The sequence below is a fragment of the Acomys minous genome (assembly GCF_964271855.1).
Source record: "Acomys minous genome assembly, chromosome: 8".
Classification (NCBI taxonomy): domain Eukaryota; kingdom Metazoa; phylum Chordata; class Mammalia; order Rodentia; family Muridae; genus Acomys; species Acomys minous.
This window is the reverse complement of record NC_140489.1, coordinates 41,316,652-41,330,299: the sequence shown is the minus strand read 5'-3', so window position 1 is coordinate 41,330,299 and position 13,648 is coordinate 41,316,652. Positions and strand designations below refer to the sequence as shown.

The 13,648-nt window shown below is 44.3% G+C and overlaps 1 protein-coding gene across 5 annotated transcripts in view; it reads left to right on the top strand.

Moving 5' to 3' along the window:
• SYNE2 (spectrin repeat containing nuclear envelope protein 2) overlaps nt 1-13,648 on the top strand; it is a 311,925-nt gene that overhangs the window by 119,619 nt on the left and 178,658 nt on the right. For all 5 annotated transcript variants that reach the window (XM_084791617.1, XM_084791618.1, XM_084791619.1 and 2 more), the window contains exons 29-33: nt 1,897-2,044; nt 2,862-3,436; nt 6,385-6,564; nt 7,368-7,518; nt 12,414-12,572. In XM_084791617.1, coding sequence (XP_084647743.1) covers nt 1,897-2,044; nt 2,862-3,436; nt 6,385-6,564; nt 7,368-7,518; nt 12,414-12,572 — 1,213 coding nt within the window. The remainder of the gene's footprint in view (nt 1-1,896; nt 2,045-2,861; nt 3,437-6,384; nt 6,565-7,367; nt 7,519-12,413; nt 12,573-13,648) is intronic.

Sequence of the window (13,648 nt, the reverse complement as noted above, 5' to 3'; positions counted from 1 at the left end):
CAAGGCTGTAGATCCTGCAGGCTTGGTCCTGTTGTCTGGGCCTTGGTGGCACAGGTGGTCATGGTGGGTGGTGCATGTCTGAGAAAGCCTGAGCACTTGCTAGCAGCTATGGGAAACTCGTATTTCCAATAGTCTCAGGAACTGAGATGCTGCTCAGTAGCAACATTACAGTTACGGAGTAGCAACAAGAATAAATGCACGGTTGGAGGTTCCTAAGAAATATGTATTTTCTGATGGCCACCAGCCCAACCGGTTGAGGACCACTGAGACAGAGAAACAGAAAGGGGCTTGAGTCCCCCACCGCCTTCAAGGCCACTTCCAGTGACCTCCGGTAGCCTAGCTTTCTTGCACAAGGCTCCATCTGCTACAGGTTTGTTCCACCATCAGTTTGCACCAGGCTAAGGACCAAGCTGCTAACACCTGGGCCTTTGATCGCCAATAAGGAAACAGATACAAAAGAGGTTAAGTGATATAATTTAATTAGGGACTCAGGAGAGCTCAAGGTCTTTCTAGATTCAAAGGCCTTGGATTTGGATTTCACTGTGTTACAACCCCTCAGGGCCCTGACTCCTTCATTTCTAAGAGGACAGTGTTGCTATTATCTTACGTACAGCCCAAGGATAGGGGCTGGAGAGCTGGCTTAGCTAGTAAGAGCACTGGCTGCTCTTCCAGAGGACTCAGTTCAACTTCCAGCACCCACACGGCAGTTCACAATTGTCTGTTACTTCAGTTCCGAAGAAACCAAGACCCTCCTTTGGATTCCATGGGCACCAGGCATGTGTGTGGTACACATACATACATGTAGGCAAAATACCCATATCCATATGCGTGAACGAATGGATGAATGTGTGTCTTCAGCACATATCCCCATCTTACAACGGAAGCAGCCAAGACTTAGTGTGTGTGTTACACATAGTGATGTTTTAAGTTATTATCAGTGGAGCCTATTTGTTGGGCCTCATTTATTTCAATATTTCTGATAAGCAGTTATACTTGTAATATGGAAATATGACAGTTTTATAATAATAAAAAATAATTTTTAGGTTTATCACTCCTTAAGTCCAAGTTAAATTGCATTTTTATTCTTTTATTTCAAAGAAGAAAGTTTTGTGTTTTCAAAAAGAATGTTTAGCATTACCCATTACCCATTAAATGCTTCACAACAACCTTCAATTCTGTGTGGTGTCTATAAAACTATGTAGAATGTTTAGGTACTGAAACACTTTGAGTAGGAGAGGAATGGTGGGTCGTGACATCAGAGGGGCTGAGGATACAGCTCAGGTGGCAGAGTACTTGTGGATGCACAAAGCCTTGGTCCTTGTCATAAGCACCAGATAAAGTGGATGCAGGACTGTGTGCCTGCCCGTCATCCTAGGATTTGTGTTATGGAGGCAGAAGTATCAGAAATTTAAAGCCATCCTGGCTATACAGCAAGTTCAAGGCCAGCCTGGACTGAGACCCTGTCTCAAAACACAAAACAAAACAAACAAATCATCAGCATTAGAGATGGACTTGTCCCAGGCCAATAGGACAACAGGACAATAGTTAGCCCAGGTGTTTTAGTAAATAAATGTTTGTTTGAATGAATGAATGGATGGTTGAGTAAATGAGTGGTGTGTGTGTGTGTGTGTGTGTGTGTGTGTGTGTGTGTGTGTGTGTGTAATTTATCTTTATTTTAGTACTGAGGACAAGCAGTTTACCACTGAGTCTGTCTCGCCCAGATCTTTAGCACTTTAGATCTGTGGGATTGGGTTTCACTGTGATGGTCCGTACATATCATTATACATATTTTTGCTGGGTGACCATTTCCTTCTTTTGGCTTAGTGGCGGGGTTAACGTGGTTTTACAGGCTAGCTTTTTCCTATCTTTCATCAGGTCTGGTTTGTTTTCCCCCAGGGTGGAGTCACTGGAGAAGGCGCTGCAGATCGTGCTCCCTCTGGAGAAGGAGTGTGCTCGCCTGTGTGGAGCCAGCCTGCCCTTCTGCACAGTGGCTGTCCGAGACCTGCATCTCGTCGAGGTTGATGCCGTCTATCAGAACCTGCGGGTGAGTAACTTCTCACAGCGTATTTACAAGAACCTCAGTTCTTCAGAGATGTTCAGATGTTCAAAGGTTTTTAAACATTTTTAAAAAAAAAATTATAGTGTAGATTTCGAGTGTAAGCCATGGTATGAATACCTTAATAATTTAGACTTGTTATTCATTTCTCATTTTTTCTATTCCTTGAAGCTTAGAAGCAGGTAGTGAGGAGTAACTAAAGAGATGTTTTATTTCAATTCAAAATAAAGCTTTTCTTAGGAATGTCTTCACTGTAGTTGACTCAAAGGCTGATGTTGGCATATTCTTCAATTTATTCATTTCAGATCCTATTTTCAGTACCCGCCCCATTGTTGTCAGACAGGGCACTTCACTGTTGGTCTGTAATTATTTCTTTGAAGTAGTAGACCTACCTGCTTTTTTCCTTTGGGGGATCCAAGCACCAGGAAGGTGTTAAGTAAAGAAACAGTTGGCATCAGCTCATTTGCCAATAAAATGTTTCCTGATTCTGCAACGTTTAGCCTTGGTTAAACTCAGAAACATTTTTGTAGCTCAAACTTAGTTAGCACACTGTTATCTCTTAGTTTTTAACTGTGTGTGTGTGTGTGTGTGTGTGTGTGTGTGTGTGTGTGTATGTGTGTGTTTTAGAGAGAGAGAGAAAAACAGAGACAGAGACACACACAGAGACAGACAGAGACAGAGACGCAGAGAGACAGAGTGTGTGCACGAGTGTGAGTGCACACACACAGGTACTCATGCATGTTCATGGTGTGTGAGACTCAACCTGAGGCTTCTTCTTTTCTTACTGTTGTTCTGTTTTGTTTAGGATCTCCGAGATTCCATAGCAAAGCAGATCAGAACATGTGCCAACTTGAAAGAGCCGAGTGACTCTGTACCAAGGGAATTGCACACGCTAGATCAGTGCGCAATACAAGATATTGTGCTGAAATGCCGTCTCCAGCTGGAGACCACGAACCAGAAGGCGGACATGAGTGAAGGTGCTCTGGAGGCTCTGGAAGACTTTTTGGCTTCTCTGAGAGCAGCTAAGCTCTCTGCCGAGCTCCCTGCAGACCCTCCGGCCTCGAATGCACCGCAAGATGCTCTTCTCTTGGTGAGAGAGAAGGCCGGGCCGTTGGATGAACACTTGAGGACACTTGGCATCAACGTCAAGGATGCGGAGGGACAGGAGGATAGCACCTGTGAGAGACTTCTTGGTGCTTTGTCAGTAAAGGTGTCAGCCACGCGTGGCCAGGGTAAAGAGGAAGGACTTCCTGAGGACAAGGAGTTACTGGAGGCTTGTAGTTCCAGAAATCATGAGCTCTTTAGAAATATCCAAGACATCCAGAGCCAGATCAGTAAAATTGGTCTTAAGGATCCCACCGCACCGGCTGTGAAGCATCGGTAAGCACGGCGGCGTTGTTCTCTGTCGTCCACAGCGACACTGGCTGCATCTGCAAATACCTCTGCATCTCCTGCCTCTACCGCGTCACTCTGACCAGTCAGTGTTCAGCACTCCTTTTCTACAGACTTTCACACACATTTACTTTTTATTGATAAAGTTCCTCTATGGGTATTCATGTTTTCCTCTGCAGGGTGTCATGGAGCAATGGAGTGAGTGGAGGGAGGACATAAGTTAACTTTCAAGGTCCTTCGTTTTTCTCCGTGTGCGTTGTGGCGTTCCCTTAAGGGTGAAAAGCTAGCAGGTCTCGCATAGTTCATACTTGCCTGAGTTGCTTGTCTCGGCTACGTCTTCTCGTTCTGGTGATAAAATACCCACAAAAGGGGGTTCCACAGAGAAAGCATCATTGGCTCTTGGTTTGGGGATTAAGTAGGTCATGGCGGAGAATCCTGGCCGTGGCTGCTCGAGGCGGCTGCCAACTACAGTCAGGAGGCAGAGAGCCATGTTCGGCTTGCTTTCTCCTTTTGAGTCAGTACAGGAGCCCCCTGCTTCTGGAAAAGATGCTGTCCACAGTTGGTATGGGATGTCGCACCTCCTTTACTCCAATCTAGATCATCCTGTGTAGGTGTGAGGTAATTCGTGATCCTGCCAGGTTGACAGTATCAGCCATCGCAAAAATGAAAGGGACAGTGACAGAAGGCCACATGTCACCGAATGTCCCTGTACTGCCTTGGTGCTGTGGTGGTCTCCTCCCCTCCCAGCAGGATTAGACTGGTCCAGAGTTTAAAGAGGCATCGTGGAAACTGACTCGGGCTGGCAGTGTACAAGCCAGCCTGAAGGTCAGAATTCAGAATGTGGCTGGAGCTCATGAACACTGAGGTAGAGCAGGAGTTACTTATGTAGAGCCTTCCTCTTCTTTCCAGGTCTTTCCCACTCTTTGGCACTTTAGGTTCTCCGGCTTGGTGGTCTCTTTGGAGTTTTTGGCTGACCTAATTCCCTTAAGTATATTAAATATGCCCTTCCCTCCAAAATTTCCCCTCAGGCCTAATGAGACTTGCATCCTTAGAGTGCCCCAGTTTGTAATGAGGCATCTAACTAATCATTTGTGTGGTTATTACTTCAATAAATTTTAATTATATGTTCACTAAAAAGTAATGGATATTAATGCATGAACATAGAGCCATGCATTTATAAATGATAATTGCATATTCAGGTAGCTATGAATAGAACAAATATTCACTCTGTGCTAGACACAGTTTAGGGGAATTGGGAATACGGCAGTTAACAAAATGACAGAAGGTTCTTGACTCTTCTAGAGCTTAGTGCCTGGGAGGGGTAAGATGTGTAATGTGACTGGTGGTGACTCAACCCAAGGTGACAATGCTGAGTAGGGAAAGAGGAAGGGCTTGTGATGGTAAGGTGAGCGATCAGGGGCAATATCACTGTGAACATGCTCTGCGCATCAAGTATATAAGAGCAAGCCTCACTACTACCTGGAGGATGAGCCTTCTAGGCTGAGGCATCAGCAGCTAAAAATCCAGGAATGGTTGTGAAGGAGGTGAGAAAATACAACACTGAGGGGATGGAGCTTAACTCCTGTGGGGCTACATTGTGACTTTGCCTTTCTCCGTGAGTGAACGGGATGCCATTAGAGGGTTCTAAGCAGCAGGAAGTGATGTGCTTTAAACCACACCGCTTCTCTACAGCCGCTATACCAAAAATAGACTATCCAGGCGAGGGAGGGATGGTGGCAGCATGAACCAGTGGAGGTGAAGACTGTGTTGGTGCTGAGTGTTTTCCGAGGTTTGACCTGAGCAGCTAGAAGAATGGCGTTAGCGTTGATGCATGAGTAAGACTGACATTTCCAGCCTTTGAATGACAGATCGGGCGCGGTTTTTTTTTTTTTTTTAAAAGAAACAGTAGGTTTGAAGCACCTGCTTGACCTTCTAGCAGCCATCTCAGCGTGAGTCGTAAAGACGAGTGACGTCAGGGGAAAGGTCTGAGCTAGAGGTGCACATTTGGGTCTCCGGTTGCTGTTTAAAGTCATGGGGTTGACTGACATTCCCTAAGAACTGAGCTTAGTTGACAAGAGAAGAGGTCCACGTTGTACCTTCAAGGGTGCCCTGTGTTACGAGGGCAGGGCAGTGAGGAAGAACCAGCTGAAGATATGGGGTAGCGAGGAGATCAAGGGTGGCTTGGGAGCCTTACTCAGGAGGAAGTGACCACCCTTGTGAGACACTGCTGGTCAGTGGAGGGTGGCATTTCCCAGTGTGAGGGTTCTGGGGGGGGGGCGTCTCAATTGCAGTTTGGGTGAAGGAGTAAGGAGAGAAAGCCTGTGTGAATGTCTGAGAATTGGAGGGGAGGAGGCAGAGCCTGAGCTGGTGTATTTACCTTCAGGCGATGGAGTTCTTTCTCCAGGGTTGGCTTGCAAAATAAACCCTTAGTTAAATGGACCCTGTTTTAATTGGGAGACCTTTTTTGTACATGAAGTGCGCAGTGTCCCATTGTTTCCTTCCTCCTCAGTCCCCCACTCTTTCTTGGAGGCCTTACTTTGTTTAACCACCTATCTATTTTCATCATGCTGTTACACACACACACACACACACACACACACACACACACACACATTCTCTCTGTTTTCTCTCATATGTACATACATATGCTCACCAAAAGGAGATATGTCATTGCTTATGGTTTTGTATATTTATTATATTTAATTAAAATGCCAAATAGTATTCTGGTAATGCAAGGGGCCCCTCTGATCTCTGTGATGCAGAAATCCTTTCCTGTTCTTATTATACAATAATTCCTTTGTAGTAGAAGTGTTTGATTTTGCCATTAATCTCATGAGGACAATTGAAAGCACACTCGTGACATTTCCCATGTTTTTGTTGAATCAACTTTGCTAACAATTGGCTAATTCACTTTTAAAAATACTTCCATACTCAAGGAAAAAGTCATTACTCAGACTGGATAAGGACCTGGATGGGTTTGAAGAAGAGAAGATGTGCGTACAAAAGATGGCTAATTCTCTTCCGCAATTCAAAGATGGCAGAGAGAAAATTGTGATTCAACAGTGTCAAGATACAGCAGCCTTGTGGGAGGATACGAAAGCCTCTGTCACAGAGTGGTAAGCGGGAAAAATGCCTTCTGAATCGGAAGATGCATCTGTGTAGCTAACAATCTGAAGTGTTTGTATTGGAAACGCGTCTCCTGGACTCTGTCACATGGAGTTCTGGCACCTCCTGACGGTGCCCACCTCTGTGCCTAAGGCCGCTTCTCTCCCTGCCTCCTTCAGGAAGCACATGACCTGTTTGCTGTAGGAAATCCCTGGGCCACCAAGTACCTCTCCTTAAGTCTCATGGCCCTTTCTCTACCTTCTCTTTAGCACGCCCTGTGTGCGAACAGAACCCGTGTATATAGAAGCAATGGTAAAACCAGTCCATGGCGGATGATCTAATCTATTGTCATAGACCATAGAGCATTCTTTAAAGTCCTAGGACTAATCAGTAGCTAGTTGTACTGGAAGCCAAGTTAACCATATTTGCTGGACTGTTTTACTTTCTAAAAAGAGGACTGAGCTGTGAATGGGTGGAGGAGATACTCCCATGCATGGGCCGTGCAATAATCTGATTTAAAATAATCTCATGCTATTGAGGGGCCATCTTCTAACAGGTCTTGTGGTTGACAGGCGGACATGTTGGTTCTGTCAAGTCGTGAATCCTGTATGTCTCCTCGGAGCTTACATGTGCTAACATGATAACATAATTAGTAAAGGCATAAATCTGGTGATTATTTATTTATACAGTCTATTTGCTATATCATCATAATTGGTAATGTAACCAAGTCATGTGGAAAAGAAAAGTCCTTTTGTCACTTATGAGTCGTACAGTGTTATTTTCAGCTTGTTTTCCCTCCTCTCTTCCTCCATAGCCTTGATCAGTGCGGAAGTGTTCTGGAGCTGTTAAAGCAATATCAGAACTTTAAAAACAACTTGACAGCTTTGATTCAAAAAGAAGAAGGCATTATCTCCCAGCAAGCTTCCTACATGGGAAAGGACAACGTAAAGAAGAAGATAGCCGAGGTAGGCCCTGAGTGGGGGGATGCGGCCGGGGAGCCCGACGTTAAAGAGATGCTATTTAAAAAAAAAAAAAAAGAGCTTTGAAACGTGGTATGAAAGAATTTAGTGGTGACTGTTTCATTAGATCTCTAGGAAGTCATCTGATCTATCACTACAGATAAGCAGAAGTCAGCATCCAAAACTGGCTTCAGGTTCCTTAGGTGTGGGTTCTAGCACTGGGACTGTGGCTCTGCCTGCCAGAGCCCAGAGTCATCCGCTGCCCCTCTGTAGGACTGTAAAGCACCCTTGCCCCAGGGATCTCACTGGAAAGGAGCCCGAGACCCCATCTCTGTTCATGACAGACAAGGAGGACATTGCAGTTTCTGCATTTATTTTCTATAAAGATGTACCCGCCAAATCCCCCAGTCGCCCATCTGTATTGATGGCTTCACTAATCCCAGCTCCGTATGCTAAGGAGAACAGCATCTTTTGGACACTAGATGTCATTATTTTCTATGAATTTGCATGGTTAGAAAGGAACACGCCGTATTATGTACTCGATGACCGTCCATCAGCATGATGCCTTTCCCACCGGCTCATGAGGTTTACCCTACAGGGCTGTCAAGCTGTGATAAGCATGTATGTAGTTCTCTTGATCCATTTGACTATTAGAAAGTAGGTTTACTAAACTTCCTATTTCTTTTTAAATAGATTTACATTTAAGCAATTATTTTTATGTGGGTGGGTGTTTTGCCTGCACGTGTGTTTTTGTGCCACATGTATACCTACAGCCTGTGGAGGCTAGAAGACGGTGTTGGATACCCGGGACTCTGAGTTATAGGCAGTTGTGAGCCACCATGTGCATGCTGAGAATTGAACTAGGGTCCTCTGAAAGAACAGCCAGTGCTCTTAACAGCTGAGCCATCTCTCTAGCCCCCTAAACTCCCTATTTCTTGAGAGCAACTCAATGGGGGGGAGGGTACCTATCAACCGGATTAGCCTTACAAGTTTTTATTTATTTAAAAATGTCAAGATTTTATTATGTCATGTATATGGATATTTTATCTGCCTGTATATGCATTTGTACCACGTGCATGCCTGGCGCCCAAGGAGGTCAGAAGAAACACTGGATCCCTCCGGAACTGGATGGTTGTGAGCCACCATGTGGATGCCTGTGAGCCACCATGTGGATGCCGGGAACTGAACCTGGGTCCTCGGCAAGAGCAGTCTGTGCTCTTAACCATTGAGACATTTTCCAGGCCTACTCAACCATGTTTTAAAGGGTCACTTAAGAACCAGCCTCCATCTTACAGTGACACCAAGAATGTCAGTTATAGCCCGTGTCTGAGACCCATTTTCTCAGACTGTTTCTCAGATCTGACCCAACTAAAGGACCCCCGTTGAGATATGAGTTACCCCAACTTCAGATGGCGACTGTGTGGCTGATCTCATATCAGACTTAATTGAAAGAGGCCACCAAGATCACGAAGCAGGCCACTACCTGGAGTTACAGAGCCTGTTTTCTATCTCCATCTGCACAGGCAACTCTGAGGTTCACTGTCTTGAGAGCTAGAAGGATTCTGTCCTAGTTTCCAATGGACTTAAGAAGCCCCCAGATTTCTTGGTTCTTAGTTCAGTCTTGAGTTCCAGTCGTAGAGCCACCCTTGTGTTCCTGACCCCAGTCTCCTGCCTTGTACTCTTGTTTCAGGATGAGGTCTCTGCCTTGTTCAACAGGGACCCGGGTACCTGCTTTCTCTGCTGACCGGATCCCTAGCCCTTCCTGTCTTTCATCTTCTCTTTGTGTACATAAATCTTTGACATATTCATTTCCTGGCCTTAAGTCCTGCAGTGGGCTCCTGTCTTAGGTGGTAGCAGCCCTTTTCCTGACTTGGTAAGGTCGAATCTGCCAAGCACCCAGCAGAGTTACTTACTCCGCATCTTAATGAGTGTCAGCCATGATGTCCAACCCTCTGTGTGACCCACCGGTGGCTCCTCTTTGGAGCTTGTACACCCTTTGCATGCCTCCATACCTATAAACCCTCCTTTCTGGAAAACAGTCACTTACCTGATTTGGGAGGACATTTCCCCCCATCACCTGTATGCAGAGGAGTCGTCCTGCTGCCGGGTGAGCCCAGGTATGGACACTGGCTTGACTGGCTCTTTTCTGATGCTTGTAACAAGAGCCTAGTCCTGCCCCCAGCTGTGACAGCTAGAAGTCCAGGGCCTCTTCAGAAAGTCAGCCACCCGTCTCTGACAGGATACGGGTAGATAGAGTAGGGCCCGTGATTCTCAAGTGTTTCTTTAAGAACTGTCATTGACTGTCCTGTTTGTGCCTGCCTTCTTTCATGGGCTCCTAGATGGACTATTTAGTCTTTTTTGAAATTCTGAGACCCAAACAGACTTACTTCCTCCTGGCCTTTTCCCATTTCTTGCCCGCTTCCTTCCCCCCCCCCCCCCCCCCGCCCCCCGCAGCCTCTTTTCTTCTCTGCTAAGGCTCCAGCTTTCCCTGGATTGTTAAGTTGTTGACCACTCACTTTCCAGCTTGCTATCTTTGCCACTTATCTCTCAGCTAAGTTATTTCTCCTCTTCCGCACCCTCGGAACCTGGTTTGTACCCTTTCCCCTCTCAGCATTTGCGGAGGGAAGAGACAAGCATGTATTAATCCGTCATGTGGAGTTTGAACTCTAGCTGGCATTTTTAATGCACTAGTGAGAAAAAGAAAATGCAAAATGCCTTTTAGGAAACCTTTCCACTAGGTGTTTTAAAATAACTGAGGGCTGGCAAGATGGTTCAGAGACTAAGGTTCCTGCTACCATGCTTGACAATCAGAGTTCAGTCTCAGGAGAGAACCAGCTCCCACCGTTTGTATATAGGAGAACAGGCATCTAGGCAAACTAGTTAAGTTTGCCCGACCCCTTCACTGTAAAGGATTGGGCTACAAGAGGGTTAATAATCACCAAGGTTGTAGCTTAGTGATAGGCTATTTGACCAGGGTTCATGAGGTTCTAAATTCAACTCTCAAAGCCCTTCAAAAATAAAATTAAAAAATAACTAGCTTTTAAGAAACACATAATGAAACTGGGTGGTGGTGGCGCACGCCTTTAATCCCAGAACTCAGGAGGCAGAGGCAGGCCAGTATCTGAGTCCTAGGCCAGCCTGGTCTACAGAGTGAGTTCCGGGACAGCCAGGGCTACACAGAGAAACCTTATTTCTAAACAAACAAATAACAATAACAAAAAGAAAGAAATGCATTACCATCCAGGATCTTCTGATGTTGGTACTTAATTCTTAGTTGTTGTTGTTTTTTAACTGTCTTTATAAAGGAAATTTTAGAACTGACTGTGACACAACTTTTCACTCATTTGGTGGCACTCACATACTGTCTGCACAGTCAGTTACGTGCCTTCGTGGTACTTTGTAGACATACGTCCTTCTGTGGGCCTCTTGCTATTCAAAAGCTTAGACAGCTGGATGTTTATCTACACATGGTGCCGCTTTCCCCCTCTGCTCAATAAAAGACAGAGCATCCGACAGGTGCAGACAGTGAGAGCGTTTCTCACGCTCTCGGGATATCAGCGTGGGCCTCATTCCATCTTACCCTCCGCAGACGGTCAGAACAAAGCCCGTAGTTCTCCCTGATGCGCCAGGCGGCCACTGTCTTTTCTCTTTTTCACCCAGTGGCAGCTTGTACTGGTGTGGCCAGGAAGTGCTTTGCATGTAGAAAGCCAAAGTGTGTATCTGTGCACACATATGCATATACACAGACACATAGACACACAGACAGACAGACAGACAGACAGACAGACAGACACACACACACACACAGACACACACACACACAGTGCCCTATTCCACTATAGAACTCTGAACAAAGGTAAAGAACAGGATATAAAAACCTGAGTTTTTATTGTAGCTTTGTATGTACATCAGCCAACCTCCAGTCAGACAATAAAAGCCTTTCTAGTTACTGTTTTTCCACTCTATAAAGAATTTATTTGATTGTAGATTTTTTTCCCTGTTTTACTTTTGGCATGTGTGTATGCATGAGTGTGTGTGTGTGTGTGTGTGTGTGTGTGTAGAGGCTACAAGTCAACATCAGTATCTTCTTTGATCACTCAGGGATCTGTCTCTGTCTCTCGAGTGTTGAGATTACTGGAGCTGGGGGTTCAAACTCAAGCCCTCCTGGCTACGGAATGGACAGTGACGAGCATTTTTACTGACTGAGCTGTTTTTCCAACCCCCTTGCTTTGGGATTTTGGAGATAAGAGCTCCCTTTGTCACCCAGTGTGGCCTTGAACTTGGCAGTTCTCCTACTTCGGGCTCCTGATTGCTAGGATTATAAACATGTACTACCATGCCTGGTTTTAATTTCAATATTTAAGTTTCTAATGTTAAGATAATTTTTCATTCCCATGGAGCTATTTGTCATAATGAAGTGCTCTTCATGCCCTTTGCTCAGTTTCTCCAGTGATAAGATTTAACTAACATTTAATTCCAGCCAAAACACAGGTGTCAGCGCAGTCAGGAGCAAGTATAGTACTACTTTCTTCTGCTGGGACTTCCTCTGACACGAGAATTTTAAAAAATAGGTACATGTTTCAGGATTATCATTAAAATAATAGAATTCTAACAATTGTCCATTGGGAAAACAGAGCAATTACACTCATGGATGTCACAGAGCATATGTGAGGGGTAACTGTGGAAGAGCAGCCATTTGTCCTTTCACCATGGGGCCCTGGGATTGAACCCAAGGCTGGCCTGGGAGCGATGACCTTTACTCCACTAATCAGTCTTGCTGGCCCTTATGGCCATTTTTTTTTTTAGGTTGAATTAAAAAAAAATTGTTCTCAGGTGACTTTTTGTATGTGTACATGTATGTTTTGATATGTCAAAAACACTCTTTTTTTTTTTTTTAACAGATCGAAACTGTCAAAGAAGAATTCAGTGAACATTTAGAAGTTGTGGACAAGATAAATCAGATTTGTAAAAACCTACAATATCATCTAAATAAAATGAAAACCTTTGAAGAACCCCCTTTTGAAAAAGAGGCTAATGCCATTGTGGATAGATGGCTTGATGTATGTGATCAGTTAATTAACTAAAAGTTCTGTTTCATAACACATTGGTATTTAGGGATAATGTCTTTAATAGTCTTATGATACTGAAATTTTAAGCTGTTGTTTTTATTAATTCCCTCTCAGAGTTAGACATTACTAACACATGGGATTTTGGTCTTCCAGATTGTGTGTGTGTGTGCCTACCAGGTGTGGTAGTATGCATTGTGTGTGTGTGCCTACCAGGTGTGGTAATGTGCATTGTGTATGTGTGTGCCTACCAAGTGCGGTAGTGTGCATTGTGTGCATGTGTGTGCCTGCCAGGTGTGGTAGTGTGCAGGTAGTGAAGAAATGATAGCAAGCTGAAGGCCAGCCTAAGCTTCATGAGAGCTCGTCTCAAAACTCAAAAAGAACCAGGCACAGTGATATATGCTGTTAATATAAGCACTTGGGTGTCAAAGGCAAGTTGACCTCTGTAAGTTCAAGGCCAGCCTGGTCTACATAGAGTTCAAGGCCAGTGAAGGTTTTTTTTTTTTTTTGGTCTCAAAAAAAAAAAAAGAAAAAAGAAGCAAAACTTTAAAAATTGTACTCGACATATTGAAAATAAGTTAGTCAACGTGGCCTTTCATGCACTTTTGATAATTTCACTGTATGTTTGTAGTAGTTTGAGATTCTTCTGAATTAGAAACTCAGAGTTTTCTGTATTTTCTATAACTAATCTGATGATTTTATTTATTTATTCCTTTATTTGTTTATTTAGACAGAGTCTTGCTATGTAGCCCAGGCTAGGTTTTAACTTACTATGAAGCCCAGGATAGCCTCAGACTTGCACTGAGACTCCTGTCTCCATCTCCTCAGGGCCTGGATCAGAGCCATGTGCTGCCATGTCCTTTATGAGGCAAGGCCTTATGTACCAGGCTGGCCTCAAACTCTCAGTGATCTTCCAGAGTTGCTTTAAATTACATATATGCTTTAGCAAATCAGCTGAGATTTTTTAAAAGATGACAACATGATATATGAAAGTTCTTTTTTTGTTGTTGAAAAATTGAACAAATGAACTACTTTAAAAATAGATTTTATTTCAAAAACAAGTGAACGAA